General features: G+C 38.4%; 1 protein-coding gene across 5 annotated transcripts in view; it reads right to left on the bottom strand.

The window, feature by feature from the left end:
- NAV3 (neuron navigator 3) overlaps positions 1–19,990 on the bottom strand; it is a 599,001-nt gene that overhangs the window by 170,022 nt on the left and 408,989 nt on the right. For all 5 annotated transcript variants that reach the window (XM_081248291.1, XM_081248290.1, XM_081248289.1 and 2 more), the window contains exon 9: positions 7,423–7,538. In XM_081248291.1, coding sequence (XP_081104417.1) covers positions 7,423–7,538 — 116 coding nt within the window. The remainder of the gene's footprint in view (positions 1–7,422; positions 7,539–19,990) is intronic.

The following is a 19,990-nucleotide window of genomic DNA, read 5'->3' on the forward strand; positions in this document are numbered from 1 at the left end:
TTCTTCAAAAATAATTTATGTTTATATAAAATGTGCTTAAATAAAATGAGGGTACAAAAGCTGAATCATAGAAACTGACAATTATCCTTCTAAAAACATCATTTTATAAAGTGTTTTTCAAAAGATCAAAATGCTACCCCACTTTGGATTTTTTCTTCATTTGGAGTTATTGTGATCCAGTAAATCAACAGATTATAAGACTAGAGTAAATTTGTTAAGGTTATGAAACTTTAATGTGTTTGATCTGTATTACACTAAAGGACACATGCAGCATCCTCTAAAGTCTTACAGATTCACAAAAAATGGAATTCTTACGCTTCAGGCATCAAAAGTTAAACTTGAGCATTATAAGTGAAAGCAATAATGATGCCCTCTCCTTATACAAGGATACTTGTGTACCAGTCAGCTTAGACCAGTGGTTCTCAAACTTGAACGTTCAGAACCTCTCCGAGGGTTTAATACAACGTAGCCTGCTGGGCCCCAGCCCCATCTCTACTCATTCAGTCGGTCTGAAAGGGGCTTGAGACTCTGCATCTCTAACACATTCCCAGGTGATACAGATACCTGCTAGCTCTCGAACAAACCCCACTTTGAGAACTTCTAGAGTGAGACTAGAGACTAGTGGTTTTCTACTGGGTCCTCCCGAGGGGACATTCAGCAGTATCAGAAGATAGTTTTGGTTGTCACAAAGGGGGGTGTGGTGCTTCCGACATCTGAAGGTAGAAGCCAATGATACTGCTATACACCCTATAACGACAGGAACCCCACTCCCCAAACAAAGAATTATGCAGACTACATGTTGATAGTTCCAAGGTTGAGAAATTCTGGCTTGGACTACATTATACTGTACTTACAAATGATTTAGAAATTTCAGCGGCTTACAGAAACAAAGATGCACTTTGCTCACATTAATGTCCACTCTATGTTGGCTGCAGCTCTGATCCAGGTACCCTTTATACAAAGACCCATATTGAAAGAGCAACTTCAGTCTAGGATATATTGATATCATGATAGAGGGAAAAAGAGATAAGAAACCTAAGCTTCTGCCCAAGAATGGCCCACGTCATTTCTCCACTCACATGTCATTGGTCAAATGAAATCACATGGTCCATTCTGATTCAGTGGGGCGAAAAGTATAACACACCTGTAGGGGTGAATTGAGGAAGGGACTAAGTCCAGTGGAGACAGCAGTGAGGGGCTGGCTAGTTTGAAGATACAGCCCGAACAGAGAAAAGCACCAAAAGGGCATTTTTGCTTGTTTCTTTGTTTAGAGATATTGTCAACTTGCAGTTATAGTAGTTTTCTCCCTGGGAACAACTACATGGGTCCTTAAGTTTACCTTGAACAACAGCAGGGAACCCAATTATTGCTTCTCTAGAGGCAGTTATCTCTGCTTGCTTTGGGTGTACATTCATACATGGGTGTATTTATACTTACTTGTATTTAATTGTTTATTTATTTATTTTTAATAGATTTATTTATTTACTTATTTATTTTTGGCTGTGTTGGGTCTTTGTTGCTGCGCGCAGGCTTTCTCTAGCTGCGGCGAACGGGGGCTACTCTTCATTGCGGTGCGCGGGCTTCTCATTGCAGTGGCTTCTCTTGCTGTGGAGCACAGGCTCTAGGCGCGCGGGCTTCAGCAGTTGTGGCTCACGGGCTCCAGAGAGCATGCTCAGAAATGTATGTTACACAAGGTGGAGGAGGAAGCCTCAGTGTATGAGACACATATGCTCAATAATGAAAATGTGAATCGCTCTAATTTAGCCAAGACCTCACATAAAGTAGAGCTACTATAATGTTCTGAAAAGGAATGCTTTTGAGTTCTTTAGTAAACATAATTACAAAGTAGCTATTTAAGTAAAAGATCTAAACTGATTTAAAATGACCTGAGCTTGATCATCTTAATCTTTATAAACATCCAAGAAAAAGGCAAAATAAGTGATCATTTACACAGGTCTTAAATACCAAGTATTTCCCATTATTCAATACAAAGTCTGGGAAGTCAGAAAAAAACACATGTGGCCATTAGTTTATCTCTCTGTTCAAATTAAATTCTTACTTCTAAAATGATTTCCTGAATTCATCCAATTATTTAATTACTTTTTTACAAATGACATATTGGCTTCACTGATTCTGATTCAGTCTGGCATCTATCACCATTTTTCAGTGGAATATAAATTCTAGATAAAGGTTAAAAAGTGGATTAAATAAATGTTATACGTGTTGGTAGACAGTCTTATGCAAAACAAGGGGCATGTGTGAACCTATGTATTAAAAAAAATCTAAAAACTTTCTAAATGATTCCAGTGGAATGAAAAACAAAGCTCACTTTGCATTTGGCAGGATCTCTTGGCACTTGATGAAAGGGATGGTCTCTGAAGCCAAATTCTTTTTGTCAATGAATGAGAGAATGAAACCCAAGCCAAAGCAGTAAAATCTAAACCATCAATTCAGCTGGACTTGTAATATTGAGGTCATGGCATGAATCTTATGGATAGGCTGGAAGCAAGAAGCTCACTCGATCTTTGCCACAAATTATATAATGCATACCACCTGACTGTAATAATTAATAGCACCACCATCAACAGATTGGGTAAATATCACAGTTTCCTCCCTAAGAACATGACAAATAATGGGAAACTTGAGAGAGATACATAAAGCCTTTAGAGGGATAAAGTGTCTCCAAATTGTAAAAGTCTTGAGTTTTCTCCAGCATATGCCATTTTATTGTGTAACTCATTTCTGATACTTATCTTCACACCACAATTTAACTACGTTTTTAACTTCTGCTACCATTTAATCATGAAGACACTGTTCTTATAAATTCAAATGAGTTACTGCATAGAGGAAATGTAAAGAGCTAAGCCTCCTAACAAATCTGCTTTTCAATGTGAACTCTTCAAGTTTGCTCCTTAACAGTATCATAGATCTTTACATGTCATGCATCTCACAGGTCATGCAATAGGGATGCTTTTCACATTTGTTTAAGTACAAAAAGGGATTTCCCTGGGTAACACAACAGAAAAGTGCAGGGAAGGAGGGAGACAGAGTCTCTGACGTGGCTTGTCCAGGGGCTCAGACATTTTCTACAAAGACCTTGAGCTAATATTCTTCTGCTTTAGGTTCTGTTTTCTCTACGTTTGTTTCACTCGAGGGTGAAGGTAACTGCCAGCAGCTCCAAGCTTTCTTCTGATTAGCTTCAGGTCTAGTGGCAAAATGGAGTGTCTCTTTCCTAACAGCCAGGAAAAGTTCTGAGACTGATTCTCACTGGTTCTGATTGAACTGAATTGGGTCAGTTGTCCACTCCTGAAAGAGTCACTGTGGTCAACGGAATGGGTTGTTCTGATTGGATCTGCTTGGGTCAATTTCATTTGAACTACGTGAACAGAGATTGATGGGGCTATGGTTCCCCAAAAGAAAATCAAGGGGCTGTTATTAGCAGATTCAGCGATGGATGCTGGTCAGGCAAAACTATACCAGGACATCAAGGTACGTCTACTGTGAAGCCAGTGGTGTTTAATATACAGAGCTTCTAACTTGGTTGAGCCAATATAACTTTGTATTTTTTAAATTATTTCCAGGCTCCTCCAAATTGTATAGGCTTCAAAAATGCACAGAACCTGGATCTTATCCAGCCAAGACTAACTCCATCAGAGTTCTCTATTATTTAGGCTACTTCACTTGGGGAACAGGACAAATTTACTCCCCACTGAGGTCCCCACAGCAACCTTTAGCAATAAGCCTTCAACAGTAGCACTGGCATTGAAACTGGCATTGAAAATCACTGAGCTACCAAAATCCCAAATGTACCCAGTTTTTCAATAAGAAACAGACAAAAATAACAAGTAAAACTTTTTTTCAAATTACTTCCATTGAAGTTGTTTCTTCCTGAAATATTATTTCCTGACTTCTTTACCCATTAGAATTCTACTATACACATGTGTGATCTTCTTTTAGGCCCTGTATAAATCTTTACAGTTAAGTTAGTTGTTCCCATAAATCTAGTAATTCAATTATTTGTGGTGTTAAAGTTTATTTGTCACTTATTCCTCCATAGGAGAACTCATGTCTTAGTCATGTTTGTTTTCCCTATCCTTGGCATGCTTGGCATTTACAACGTACCTGGCAATGATTACTGAAAAGATGGATGGAAGAATAAAACCGTATCTCACAATAATCCTGAGTTTATTAAGCATCACTATAGTCACCTCACAAAAAAGAGAACTAAGGGACAATGCAAACAACAAAATAATGGCAGTGCAGAGGCCAGGATTAATTTTTTCTACTTCCTAGAACACTTACCTCCTCATATCTCATGCTGTCTTTGAAGCAATATTCTAAGGGCTAGTCTAAGACGTGGCACTAAATTCAAGTGTGTATGTGGTTTGTGGTTTCCCTAGCAGCCAGAATATAGTAGCAACAAGAGAAATTAGATAGAGAAAGAAAGCTGTGGAAGGGGTCAAGGAAGGTTGTTCTGTTTTGTTTTAAATTAAGATTGCAGAGATGGCAGCATCCTGTGGGCTAAAGAGAGTGGTTTGGTATAGAAGGAGATAAGGTAGAAAAGAAAGTAATCCAAGGAAAAGTGAAGTAAATAGGTATAAAATGCCATACATGGGTAGATATGGTGGCAGGGGTTTGTGAAATTCTTTTCTCTCTGCTTAATTTTTTTTTAGTGACATCAACATCAAGGTCATCAGTTAAGAGAAAGGATGGGAGAAGTGGCACTGTAGCTTTGTAAAGAAGAGATAAGGTATAAAATTGTCATCTAAGAACAATCTCAAGTTCTTAGATGACAAAAAAAGAGTAAATGCGCCAGAGAAATACAGAATGATTGCCGGGCAGCATTAACTACTCACTCGAAGCTGCTGGTCATGAATGTAAAGCGAATGACATCAACATGTGATGTGTTTTTCTACAGGTTCATTCATTGCTGGTATGGACTAGGTGGAGACCTGGATGTTACTAGGTCTGTGGTTTCATCCAATGAGAACAATGAAGTGAAAGAGGTGTAAGGGAGTAAAGGGTATATGTAAAAGTAAAATCACATTCAGTCACTACAGGAATTCATCTGATTAAGGAAGGAAGAAAGGATATGTAGAGTCTGGTGAGGGTAAGTAAATGGTGGTGGGATCAATAAATTGGAAATCTTAGTAGAACCAGTGTCAGAGTCAGAGAATGAAAGGAAGGGCATTGAAAGGACAGGAGGATGTCATCAGTAAGAGTGAGGTGCATGGAAGTGAGATTATAGAGAAGCTGCAGACTCCAGTGGCGCCCAGATGTAGGGTAGGAACAGGAGACTAAGTAGCTCAAGGAGGGATTAGAAGGCGAGCTCATTAGAAGAAAGGCCGGGGTATAAATGCCAGCTCTGCTCTTGTCACTGGCCTACTTCCCTATGACTGTCATCCTCTCATCACTGGTCTACCAGTATACTCTCATCTACATTTCTCCAATTATGGTACTCAATTTATAGCTTTCTAATCATAAATATCTTTCTTTCATGAAATCTCAAGTTTGCACTGAGAGAAATTTTCAGCACTCCACTATAGACTCATTTTAAACAAATGACCGTAGGAATGACATAATCAGATAAGCCTCATTTCAGCACTTATGTGCTGTTTGCTTTCTTTTATTCCTATCTAAATCATAGCTTCAAATCTATGATTCTGTATCAATACTTACTGACATAAATTAATATTATACTTTCTAATAAATCCATCAGACTATTGTATTATGTTAAAGTCTAGTTTATTTTTCACTTTCAAATATTCTATTAAAAATCAGAACAGTAAATGGAAATTAAAAATGGTTTTTTCCAGTTTTATTAAGATATAATTGGCATGTAGCAGTGTATTAGTTTAAGGTGTATAACATAATGATGTGACTTACATAAATGGAAATATTAACTGGAAGTATAAAAAATGATCAAATGGTCAAAAGAATGAGAAACTGGAGGATAAAAGATCAAACATGGGTTACTGATTCAATCAGAGATACTAAGCGATATACTGATTTCAGAAAAACAAGGTTTCTTTGTGAAAATCACATAAAAATTAGAATTCAAAGTGTGCTTAAATGCATCTTCTCCTACAGATTTGAGGTCTAGTATTTTGTAGGCATATTGATACTAATTGAAGACATGCATGAGTAAAGAAATGTGTGAAACATTCCACACTATGTTTAAATAATATCTAGTCACAATACACATACATATCATCACTCTCCAAGGGGCTATCTGGAGCTATGGAAAACCAACACTTTCTCCAAGTGCTTGAAAAATCTACAAGTATCCCTAGAGCTATGCCTTGGCATCACCATTTCTGCCCTTACCCTGAACTGGTCCACTGTAATCTCCACATGAAAACTCTGAAGCCTATGATACCACTGATGTTACTTCCAAAAGGAACCCTTGGGATGTTCTGCTGTCATTGTTGTCAATATCCATTGATGGATACTGCAGTAGCTGCTAATGCTTGCCAAAGTGTTACAAGTCTGCTGAAGTGAGGGAGTTTCTTAACCTCCAAATGTGTGATATGGCTACGCTCATGAGCTTCAGAGCAATACTTTGAGTTCTAGGAGTACTATAGTAATTTTTAAAATTTAAATAGTTCTTTTAGTTTTTTCCTTAGGAATATACAAGGGCTGAACCAGAGATTTATTGGACCAAAAGACATACCTCTACTGCCATGCATTCTTATACTTGGAAACACATAAAATGTTCCTAAACTGTCTTTCCCCTTAGGAGCAGTATATCACGTTAAGAGCCTACTTAGTTCCTATATTATATATTATATAGGTCCATATGGACCTATATATAATAAAATTATACCAAAGGCCTTCCATATGTGCCTAGGCTTATCCGGATCCTAGGAAAAATAGTGGACTAAAGCTGAGAATCTGACAAATTGGGTCTGGAGTATGTATATGTCATTTTTCTTACATTATGTATATATAATGAAATATTTCCATAATTAGATTTTTCCCAGAACACACATTTGGAGCCACTATGTAGGAATGTTCAAAATAACACAGAATTGTAGACAGAGCAGGGTTGGAGGCCTTGGAAATTTTACATTGCCATCTTATATTTTTTTAAATCTCTAGATATATTCAAGAACTGCCTTATTAACAACAGAAGATTCTCCAGGTCTTCTCTGATAGTATTCAACTAGACTGAGGGCAACCATGACTTAAAATCTCAGCCTCTGAGAGCACTACCATTCTTTACAGAATTCATTACAGAGCAACAAAGAGACCATTCTAAGCAGAATAGTCAAATACCTAAGCATCTCTGAAGCATGAAATGTACACAGTCCATTTATGCCTAAGGGAAAACAGTACAGCATAAATATGATTTAATAAAAAGACTTATGGAGAGATCATAAAAATTCTGAGTTTGACCTACCCACCAATCAGGTCACTTACCGGATATCTCCTCTAGGCACTGCTTAGCTGTCTTACTGTATGATAAATCCATCTTAGTAGGACTGGTACAGGAATCGGCAGGTGGTAAAGAGGTACCTTCATTTTCTGAATGTGCTCTGAAATTAACCAAGAAGACAGAAATACCAATTGCTGTCACCAGCGACTCATCAAAGTTCTCTAGTACAAGAAGAAATCAAGGTATTAAAAGTTTTCTGTGAAGGTAAGTGAGCATTTCTTTATGTCTGGGACATTCCAAAGCTGTCTATCTACAGGAGAATTTCCTTACTTTTCATATACAACCCAAGTGGTAGTGAGGTATTAAATCAGATTTCTTAGACTTTTTTAAGTTTGAAAGCTTGTAATTACCAATAATTGACTGCACTTTTTCTGGGCAAAAGACTAGAAAAGATTCTTTTTTTTGCTGTCTTAGAGGAAGTCTGGCTAAACTGTGTTCTTCTGAGAATAATAAAAGCACTGAAAACCCCCCTAAAATTATTTTTTCCATGCACATTCTATAAAATATATCCTAAAATACAAAGTACAAGTAAAATAAATATTGACTTTGCTATGGGCTATAAATGTCACTATGATGTCTTGATTTCAGAAAAAGTAAAGTCAATCAAAAACAAATTCTCATTCTGACAACCCCCTTTTATAATACGTTTTATAGTTGTGTATATATGTTCATGGGTATGTATTTGTGTCTGTGATTAACATGTAAAGAGTAGGTCTAATCAAATAAAAAGCACTCCACAGAGGGACTGCATACGTTTTGATATTCCAATCTTCATGCATTGCTTCTTTCTTTTATGCACAGGCAAACGTTTTAAGAGGCACTATCTTTCCTTATGCAGCTTCAAAATCTACATATATTTGGTCAAAAACACCACATCTTTAGAAAGTCCACAGCGTGAACTACAAGAGAAAGAAGGAGACAAGACAATACACCATTGTACACTGGACTTTGTTCTTTATAGTTATCTCATTTGCTTGGAGTCCCATTCCTAGTACTGAGTTTGGACCATGGCAAGTGATCACTAAATATTTCTTACTTTAAAAAAATCTAAAGAGAATATTTATATGTGAAACAAAAATTCAGTATATCTTTAAATCAATTTTCCCTTACTATGTTACTTTTATTCTAAATCCTGGTTTTGTTTGAGAGAAAATAAAGTGTAATCATTGATGCCAGAAATATTTTCTATTTATCTGATGGATCTAAAAACTCTGAAATGCTCATTAGGATTTTAATAAATCATGGAAAACTATATGCTGTATGTGTGTATGTATATAGGAATTGACATATTAAAAGAAAGAGCCATGCAAGAATTCATACAAAGCTGTGCCTTGACCTCCAGTGATTTCTGGCAGACATTCCTAGCTTATTGTAACTTAAAACTACATATAAGGAGCACAGCAGAATTCAGAAGAGGACATGCTGTTCGAATGACAGGATATACCATTAAGGCCAGTAAAAATTTCAATGGTGTGAAAATCAACAGACATTTTTAGTCTTCACCTTCCTTGATATCTTGGTAGCATTTAGAATAGCAGACCATTCCTCCCTTCATGAAACTCTCCTTCCTTGGCTTCTATAATAAAAATTTTCCAGTTTGTTCCCCATTCTCTCTGGATGCTACTTTTTTTCTCTTTGTTCTCTTTTACCCAATCATTAAATGTCATGGTTGTCGGTAGTAAAAAAGAAGGGCAAAAGTTGGGGGTTCCTCAAAGCAATATCCTAAGCTTCTTCCAGTTTGCATTGTACAGTCTCTCCAGACGATCTCAAACATACCCATTGTATTAGTGATTGCCTATCCACACATGAAGTCCAAATTCAAACTCTAACCCAAAACTTTTCTCTGAATTCCAGATGTGGATCATAACTGTCTAATTGACATTACCTCTTGATTATCACAGAGTTAACTCAAACCCATCTTGTGCAGAACTGAACTTGTGATATTTTCTCAACAAACCTGGTCCTTGTTCATAGTGTCCCTGGGTGAAACCTTTAGGTAGCCTAAGAGGTTTTGCATGGTCTGATCTCTGTCTACCTCTCCAGTATCATCTTGCACTGAACTCCCCTTATCTCTCTCCCCTGTGGTCACAAGAATCTTCTACCCACATTCTATAGCTTCTGGCCTCAACAGGTCCTTTCTACTTGAATAGTTTCCTTCCCACGACATCCAATTAAATTTCTCCCTTCAAGTCTCAGCTCAAGTGACTCTTTCTTAAAGAACCATCCCAAATTTTCAGGTGAAGTCCCATGTTACAAATACTTATTTCTCCCTGTACCTATGTTGAGCACTTCATACTCTCGTAACATGACATTTGTGTAATTATTTGATAAATGTTCATCTTCCAAACTAGAGTCCATTCTCGATGTTTAAGCTCATCATTGCACCCCAATGCCTAGCCACATGTCTAGCAGATATGCTGTACTCTGCAAATATTTGATAACTGAATGAATAAATCTTATCAGTAGTGATCATAAAATAGTGTCATTGGTGGGTAAAGCATACAGAAGGAAGCATGGTATAATGGTACATGCTTTGCATTTGGTTGTAAAACTTAGCTCTCTCGCTAAACCGTTATAACTCATGTGACCTCGCTAAGTGACGTAGCCTCTCTGAACCTCAATTCGCTTATGTGTAAAAGGCAAAGAAAAATATGTTCCTCGCAAAATAATTGTGAGCTCAAGTGTTATTACTACTAAAGGCCTGGAAAGGCATTCTCCTGAGGCATGTGGGATTCTGGCCAACGTTAAAATGTGGGGAATATATCCGGCTCTCTGGGCTGTTTCTTTTCTTCTCTGGCCCACAGGGTCTCCTATGTCCCCTGTCTATTGCCCCTCCCCACTCACTTCTAAAGTTCATTATCATCTATTCTTCCACTTGGGCTCTTTTCTTGTGAGCCACTGTACCTCCCTGGCTTATTCCTTAGCCTAATGTCCAAGAACGAGGGGAAAAAATTCCTCTGAAGTTTTCTAAGGATTGTTATTACTTGCTGAAGCCATTTAAATGGAGAGTATGTAGTAAGATAGGACACCCCAGGGAAAGCTTACTGGCTGCTGGCCAAGAAGCCTCAGAGAGGCATGGTGCCTGGATGAACTGGCTAGGAGCCAGGGTTGGCCTACAGTCATATAGGCTCAGAATTCACAGACTGGTTTCTCAGATGCTGAGTCACGTAAAGTAGTTCACTGGGATGGCTGTCTAAAGCCCAATGCCAACTGATTTTGACTAGAACAAGACCAGAGCAATTACAGGAACCAGAATACTTGTAGCCATGTTAGTTATAAAGATGCAGAGCATCTCCCTCTAGGAAAATCTCTATGGAGCAAAAGAATATTTAGAATGTGTTCTGGGAGTAGACTTTTTTCTTTGCTGCAAATATGCAGATCTTACAAATATTTCTCAGTGTACGGCTATCTTTCTCAATGTGTGAAACCTAGTACTCAATTCCATTGGCTAAGTCCCCACCCTCTGATAAAAAAGTATTCAAACTTTGGTCTTAGAAACCTTTGTTTTACTTTATTTTTTAATGTGGCAGTGAACATTTCTGGCTGATTTGTTCTTTAATTTTTTAGTTTAGGTCACAAGAGGAAATCTTATTTATACCATATTTTCAAGTTCTTTGGTGTATGTTTCACAGTGTTTCCTATCTGAGTTACCTACATTAGAAATGATAGGGCAACAGATTGATCAAAGGAAGGAACATGGTGAAGTTAAACTTCAAATAATTATAAAGAGATCTCAGAAATTATCTTTGGATTGTATTCACATGTAAATGGGTCCAGATCCCCTGCTCTATATATGTTACAAGACATCGATTTCTCCAGGATTTCTACCTCATTATTTGTTAAAGTGGAATCAGAGTTTAACTCCAGTCTCTAGAGGGACAATCAAAGGTAACTGGTAAAGATTTAACTTTTATACAAATGATCAAAGAAGTTCAGTTTAATCTCGGAAGGCTCTAAGCATGTCTTCTATTTCTGTGCATGCTTCATTCCAGTAAAATAACAGGTTTTGGGCTTGATTCATAAAACAATTTACAAAGACTTCAGAATCAATAGTGTTTTCTAACCAAAAGGTAGATATTGCAGTGGCATCATTCACCGTTCCCATGTAAACCGATACTGCATTCCTCTCATATTGACTGGGAAAAGGAAAACATGATTCAAAATATTTAGAAGATATCATCCTGTGCAGACTATCTTACCGTGCATTTACAACATGGTCAACATGATATAAGCACTTACTGAAACTGTAAGATAGGGCATTGCCAAAGCACCATTTCATTTATTTAGAGTTCTAATAAGCTAGTGCTAGTGTCTGTTACTAAGAGTCCTAGTAGCTAAAGGTCTAGGTTTCACCAATAATTAACATAAAAGCTAGTTCCTGTTTATGTGCACTTACTATGTGCCAAGTACTATGCCTAGTGTTTTATCTAGGGCATATCACTCAAACTTCACAACAACTGTGTTGCTATGGACTGAATATCTGTTTCCTCCCAAAATTCATGTGTTGAAACCTAACCCCCAATGTGATGATGCTAGGAGGTGGCGCCTTTGGGAGGTGATTAGGTCATGAGGATAGAGCCCTCATGCATGGGGTTAGTGCCATTACAAAACAGACCCTGGAGAGCTCCCGTGCCCCTCCTGCCATGTGAGGGCAGAGTGAAAAGATGGTCGTCTATGAACCGGGAAGCAGGAGCTCACCAGATACCAAATGTACTGGCACTTCGATCTTGGACTTCCCAGCCTCCGGGACTATGAGAAATGTTTGTTGCTTCAGCCACCTAGTCTGTGGTGTTCCTGTTAGAGCAGCTGAACAGACTAAGACACCTGTAATTTAGGTGCTGTGGATTAATTGAGGCTTCTAGAGGTGTAATAATTTGCCCTGTGTAACAAGCTGGGAGATACTTAACCTGTACTTAAACCTGGAAGCTTCTAAATATTGTTTTATTAACCACTACCCTACAAGTTAATTCCATCCAAATGTCTCTGGACACTGAGCATGTTAATGTATGTGATGTCTCCTTAGCTGACAGATGGCTTAGTCACTAAGTTATTAACAGGCAGTATTTGAATGTGACAATACCCAATGGCCTAACCTTAATTTTGCTCTTTACTACCTTAAATTTTTACTCCTAAGAAAAGGAAGCTATTATACATGACATTTAAAGGAATTCAGCACTACATCTAGATACTATCAATCTTCAGATTTCCAATTTCATAAATAGGGGTGTTGCATATTGGTTTATATTAAAAATATAGCCGTATGAATTCATCTTGATATGGATATACTAGACACAAACACAACTGGTTTGAGTCAGCAGCATTAACTAATGGTCTTATAGTTCCTGCTTTATAAACCCAACCTAAAAGAAAGAAAAACAAATATCTTTCCCAAACCAGCTCTCTCTTTCTTGGTGGGAAGGCAGACAGGTGACAGCCAGGGCCAAGGCCAGGAATCTGTCAGAGTGAAGAGTAGCCCAGTGTGGATGGGAGATTTGTTAGATTCGTATGCTGGGGGTCAGGGGGCTGAGCAAATAAGAAAACATATTGAGTATAATGGGAGCCAGGTTTCTCAGTTGACAAAGGAAGGTGCAAGTATGGAAAGGAGAAAGCAAGCATAAACTCTGTGTGTTGATTTGGAACTGGAGGCACTGTGAATTTACAGTTATATACCCATCTCTCTCTCTCTCTAATAGATAGCTCATTGATATTGAGATAAATATGTGTGTAGGGACTTCCCTGGTGGCGCAGTGGTTAAGAATCTGCCTGCCAATGCAGGGGAGACGGGTTCGAGCCCTGGTCCGGGAAGATCCCACATGCCGTGGAGCAACTAAGCCCGTGTGCTACAACTACTGAGCCTGCGCTCTAGAGTCCGCGAACCACAGCTACTGAGCCCGCGTGCTGCAACTACTAAAGCCCGTGCGCCTAGAGCCCATGCTCCACAACAAGAGAAGCCACCGCAATGAGAAGCCCGTGCACCGCAATGAAGAGTAGTCTCCATTCTACGCAACTAGAGAAAGCCCGCATGCAGCAACGATGACCCAACGCAGCCAAAAATTAATTAATTAATTAATTTTAAAAAAAGGAAATAGGTTTGAAAAAAATATGTGTGTGTTTCTATGAGTGTGTGTGTGTGTGTGTGTGTACCTACATATATTTTACTATTTAGGAAAGCTAGGAGCAGTGAGATCTGGTTCCTAAATATTACTCTTCACAAAAGAAATCAGGGCACCTTAGATAAAAGCTGAAGCCAAGGCAGTGAGAGAACAAGGTGAGCCTAGATTCCTTGAGCCAAAAAGAAACAGTTCTCAAAGAATAATGGGGCAGAAGCCAGCTGGAAGGGGATCCCAGCAGCCAAATCTGGGAAAGTCTAAACATCAAAATAAATAATCCTATTGATTTATTATAATCCCCTGAAGACAAGAGGAATCCATTAGTCTACAAAATTCAAAGAGAGGGAGAGGGAAAGAGTACAGGAGAAGGAAAAGGGGGAGGGGGGAGGGGGAAGGAGAAGGGGGAGGGGGGAGGGGGAAGGAGAAGGAGGGAGAGGGGGAGGGGGAAGGAGAAGGAGGGAGAGGGGGAGGGGGAAGGAGAAGGAGGGGGAGGGGAGGGAGGAGGGGGAGGGGGAGGGGGAGAAAAATAAGAAAGGGACATCATTTTCTTATAGTTGAATGGCAAGGCATAAGTGCAGAAGGAATAATGGAATGAGAAATCACATGACATCCATTGGCGTAAAGTATTAATTTAGGCAAGAAACCTCAGTGGATGCTAAAACCTATGGGTGAAAGCAGATCAACTGTGGCAAACATCATCCCAATCAAGCAATCAAATTCAACACCACCAAAATGGGGAATATCCGTAATGTTGATACCTGATAGGAAGGCAATGGAAAAAACACAGTATCATTTCTGTGACATTATATATATATATAAATATATATACATTTATATATATATATCTGCAATCACGAGAAAATATCAGACAAACCCACATTAAGAAACAGTCTATAAAATGCTCGCCTTTAACATATCAATGTCACGGAAGTCAAGGAAAGATTAAAGCACTGTTCCAGCTCGAGGGATGTTAGGAAGACATGACGACTGGGTACAACGTTCATCCTGAATCGCTAAGACTGCTACCTCTGGGACAACTTGTGAAACTTGAAAAAGGTCTCTGGGTGCTCTGAGTTAAATGTATATGGGAGTTCTTTGTACGATTCTTGCAAATTTTCTGTAACGTTAACAGCCTTTCCAAGAGAAGATAAAATACAGAAAAAAGAAACAGTTGTGGTTTGGTTGGGCAATCTGGCGCTGAACCTCGTAAGCTAAGTACAGAAAGGGCAGCTTATCAAGCTTCTCTGTGGGGAGAATGCCAACTCATAGCAGTCTTCTACACAACAGACCCTCTTCCAGCATTGGCTCTGCATTCCAGCTTAAAAATACTGCTGTGTGAGGGACGTTAAACTGCTACCCAATGCACAGATATATATCCAACCCAGCAAAAGACAATTTTGCAAGACAAGCATTCAGTAAGCTTTAGTTTGTGCTGATAACCAATTATGCCCAGTTCACATAAAACCACAACTGCAGTATAATCTGTAATAATAGCTGCAGGGCTTACAAAAGCTTTATCTGAAAGACGGTTCTACGCTCCACGTTTCAAACTTCATAGACTCACAGAGCCTCCTACTCAATCTACTGGTTCAACAAATGAGCCAAACTTAAAACCATGTGAGTAAGCATTTTCAAAACTAACGTTTTGTATTCTTTGCCTTTCAGAATATAATATATTCAAGGGCCAATTTTCCATGTCACTTTCTAGGTAAATCCGAAATCTCACAAACACTGTTACAACAAAAATCTTTCCTGAGAACCCTTGATGCTGTTATATAAGACAAATCATATTATACCAATTATATATATACATATACATAGGAGTAACAAAAGGAAATCTCTAAATTCAGACTTTCTTGACCTAATTTTACAAATCAAGTGTGTATGGAGGGTTTCTGCTTATATTTAATTAATGGGTTTAAGAAGCACAGTGATTTTCTTCTCTGTTTAACAATGTTTTGCCTTATCTAAAGGTTGGGTTCCTTTTTTTTCTTTTGTGAACTATCTTCACCCTGATTCTCTCCCTTTGCCTTTAGATGTTTGCGTTATGTCCAATGCACTGACTTCTTGACATTTACTACAAATGGTCAGAAAATAACAAAGAGCATGTAGACCTCAAACTAGCAAGTTATGAATCTGGTTAATAGCTATTTTGAAATTTATTGGGGGCTGTTAAAAACACTGAGGTTTAGAGAAAATGTGCACATCTTTCTTTCCTCCTTGACTAAGGAATCACTTCACAACTTTACTTCACATATCTCTGCAAGCACAAGAAATATAGCTGTGAAGTAGTGAAAGTAAAAACAATGGAAGGGGCTTCCCTGGTGGTGCAGTGGTTGAGAGTCCGCCTGCTGATGCAGGGGACACGGGTTCGTGCCCCGGTCCGGGAGGATCCCACATGCCGCAGAGCGGCTGGGCCCGTGAGCCATGGCCGCTGAGCGTGCGTGTCCGGAGCCTGTGCTCCGCAACGGGAGAGGCCAGAACAGTGAGAGGCTCGCGTACCGCAGGAAAAAAAAAAAAAAAAAACCAATGGAAGAAGAAAATGGCGCATCAAAAGAGGGGAGGCAATCTTGAAGGCCCAGAGGAGGTGAGGTAACAATTTTTGAACTCCAGGCAAGGAAAGCAAGTTTGAAGAATACAGCATAAAGGGCAGACACCAAGAAAGAAGAGGAACAAGGAAAAGAAGTAGCCTTTTTCTTCTTAACTATGCTCTTCCTCTTTATCTTTCTTTCCTTGCTATAATTGGTACCTAATTCAAGTCATAACAAATCAAACTCCGAAAGTCTGTAAATTTCTTCTTCATCCAGCCATTGAACCTGGTGTATCCTACCCTGACCTCTCCCACTAACAATTCATTTACACAATAAAGACATAGTAATTTTCCAGATTGTGCTGCACACACACACAAAGTCCAAGTTCTTGACATTCAAGAACTTCTACTAACACACCATTGTAAAGCAGTTATACTCCAATAAAGATGTTAAGAAAAAAAAGAAGAATTTCTACTACAATCAGGCTCCAATCAATCTTCATTTTCCAGGAAAGCTGATCTCCTTGCCAACCACCTTACACATCTTGTGTTTACCCTATTTATTTGGTTCCTTTAGTCTTACATTTCCTTTCCTGTCCCCCTCATCTTCGAATGCCCAAATCCCACTTCTCTTTCAGAATTCAGCTTAAGTGCCACTTTCTCTGATTCCAACAACTAGCGGTAATTTTCCATTTTTTGAAGTCTCGGTATACCAAATCTGGTTCACTGCTCGGGGGGTTTACATTTCCTGCTTCATTCTGTAGTTATGTTTCAGTCAGTCTCTTGCTTACTACATTGTGGACCATGGAAGGGAAATAACATATGGGATGTGTGATGTTTCACTCTAACCCTGATGCCTTACACAGTAAATGTATTTAGTAGGTAGTCGAAAGAGGAGAAGAATAAGTGAATGAAGGTCCCAAAGAGAAGATATGGTTTCATTCTATAAACATTTTAAAGCTGTTTATATTTCAACTAAACCCTACCATTTATAGGAATAAAAGACTTCTGAATTTTTCTTATTCCATTGTACATTTTTGGTAGTGTTTCTATTCTTCTATAGCAGATGAGTCTAACCCATGATGATGGTGTTTCATTCAACAATTTTTATTTGGTTCCTACTGTAGGTAGGCTCTGTCCTGGACAATTACGCTACTAAATAAAAAAAGACAAGATGCTTGTCTTACAATGAGTTTATGTTATAGTCGGAGGTGGCTGAAATCACACTTGTTAATAAGTAAACAAAAACCCAGTGGATGGTGATAAACTCTATGAATAAAATATAAGGGGACAATGGCGTATAATTCTGGCAAGAGGCATTGTGTTTTCCTTCAGACTAGATGGTTGGAAACAGCTTGTGTGAAGAAGTAGCATGTAAGCAGAGTTCTGATGAGAAGGAGGAGGCTGCTTTTTTTTTGCGGTATGTGGGCCTCTCACTGTTGCGGCCTCTCCCATTGCGGAGCACAGGCTCCAGACGCGCAGGCTCAGCGGCCATGGCTCACGGGCTCAGCCGCTCCGCGGCACGTGGGATCTTCCCGGACCGGGGCACGAACCCGTGTCCCCTGCATTGGCAGGCGGACTCTCAACCACTGCGCCACCAGGGAAGCCCCAGGAGGCTGCTTTGATCCAGAAGAGAGTCCTTATACGCAGAGAGAACATCTATGACAAAGTCCCCAAAGCAGGACAGGTTAGTTTGTTAAGAAACAGAATGAAGGCAGGGAGGCAGTGAGCGTAGTTTAAGGGCTAGAGAGAGGGCCGGATTATGTAGGAACTTGTAGGGCTTGGTAAGATGCTTAGGTCTTACTTTTCAAGTGTAATGTAAATCCAGTAGATGGTCTCATGAATTTAAATGACATACCATTTATACTTTTAGAAGATTAGAGCCTGTGCTGTGTGAAGGATGCTACTGGAAAGGACCAAAAGTGAATGCTGGAAGACTCGTTGGAAACTAGGTGAAAGTTGGTGGTGCCATGATCGGGGAAGGCAGGGTGGAAATGGAAAGAAATGCCCAATTGAGGGTATGGTTCGCAGCACAAGCCAATAGGACTAGCTGGAAATAAGATGTGTTGGGAGGGAGGGAGCGAAAGAGAAGAACAAAGTATGGATTCATTCCAAATTTTCTTCCTAGTCTCCCATTCAAGTAATCATGAATTCTAACCTCTAGTCTTGAGCAGTTTTAGTTACTAGCATTTTGCATAGCACTTCGTAATTTGCCTGTTATTTTTTCCAACATGCTTGGATTGTAAAATTGTAGAATGTTAAATTTGGATGATTCCATAACATTCCTCCTTCCACCTGACAAATTCTAACTCATCCTTTAAGTCTCATCTCTTCTCTTACCTCTTCTGTAATGCATACACTGACTCCACCCTCATGTAAGATTCAGGAAAACTCTTCTACCTTATTTGTTGCATACACTTCCATGACAGCAATGATGTTTTAAGTTCTTGATTAAATTCTTTTCATTATCACTAATAAAACTGAGCTCCCAGAGAGCAGATAATTTTTTTTTCACTCTTTGTAATTCTTATGACCTAGTATTTGCAGAATGAGTGATGAGTACATAAAAGAAAAAAATATTTGGTGAATTCCTTAACTTAAACTATGGCAACTGGTCACTGTATCGCTTCTTAACAACCTCCGGTAGCCACGTGCAGCACTTAAAAAAGGCAGGCTATTCCATTCACACAGGTCTACTTATTGGGAACTTCTTATAGTGAGTTAAAATCTTCTTAAAGTTTTCACCTTTGATTTTAGTTATATCCACTCATTAAATGGATAAAGATATGCCCAATTCAAAACTACTTTTATCACATAGTAGTGATAAATGAGTTATAAAAACTTAATATCGAATATCCTTGCACTGTGCAGGAAGTAGGAGTAAAATGAAATTCATTAACTTTCAGAACGCAACAATATATTTATAGGACTTTGAACATTCAATTTGCAAGAAAGAGTATTATGAAGCATATATTAATGTCCCAGAAGGAATAATTAATAACCAGCATGACCTAGAAGTGGGCTGAGAACTGGGGAAAAATATCAGCATCACCCATGGATCTTCCCATTATATAGAGGTTATTTAATTTTCTTTAAATATCAAACATATGTATGTTTATACATATACATACATATATATGTATTTTAAAGTTATTCTACTTAAAAGCAATTAAGTATTTCCCAATATAAATGAATTCTGATTGTGATATCTGCAAATCTGCTATTGACATTTTCCCAGCCAGAATTTTCCTAGTAACAATACCTCTTATTTCTACACATACAGCAAGAACTGCTAAGCAAAGGAGGGCACACTACAGACTCAGGCATATATGGATTCAAAGGCAAACTCCTGCCAGGCCTGTGACTGTAAGAGATTATCATTATTCTACCTTGAAATCGCTGCTTCTTCATCTCTGTAAAATGGGGTAACATTCCCTTGTCATGGGTTTATGACACAGTTTAAATGAAAAAATGAACATAAATTTTGTAATACAGACTTGTACTAAGTAAGCACTCAACAAAAACCATTATAAAATAGTAAATTATTACTATTATCGTATCAAATGATTAGCACCTCCAGAAAAGTCTGTCAGGGATTTTGCAAGAGAAATTCTTAAATGGTGTTGGAGTAGTCAGAGTGGAAAGGACATCAGGGGTCACATAAGCCAAATGACATGACTCTACGATATCGCTTTCACTGACAGTTAAGAAACTTGAATATTGACTACTCAACCTTAAGAGCACTTATATTATCATTTATAAAATTATTCTGAATTTATAAAAGACTCCAATCAAACTTTTCCTCATATGTAGACTATGATGTGACATTTCTTATTAGATGGTTTTATTTATTTTCAACTACTTTATATTATTGATAATAAAACAAATAATTACTGACATTTATAAGCAATT

The sequence above is a fragment of the Mesoplodon bidens genome (assembly GCF_964165515.1).
Source record: "Mesoplodon bidens genome assembly, chromosome: 11".
Lineage (NCBI taxonomy): Eukaryota > Metazoa > Chordata > Mammalia > Artiodactyla > Ziphiidae > Mesoplodon > Mesoplodon bidens.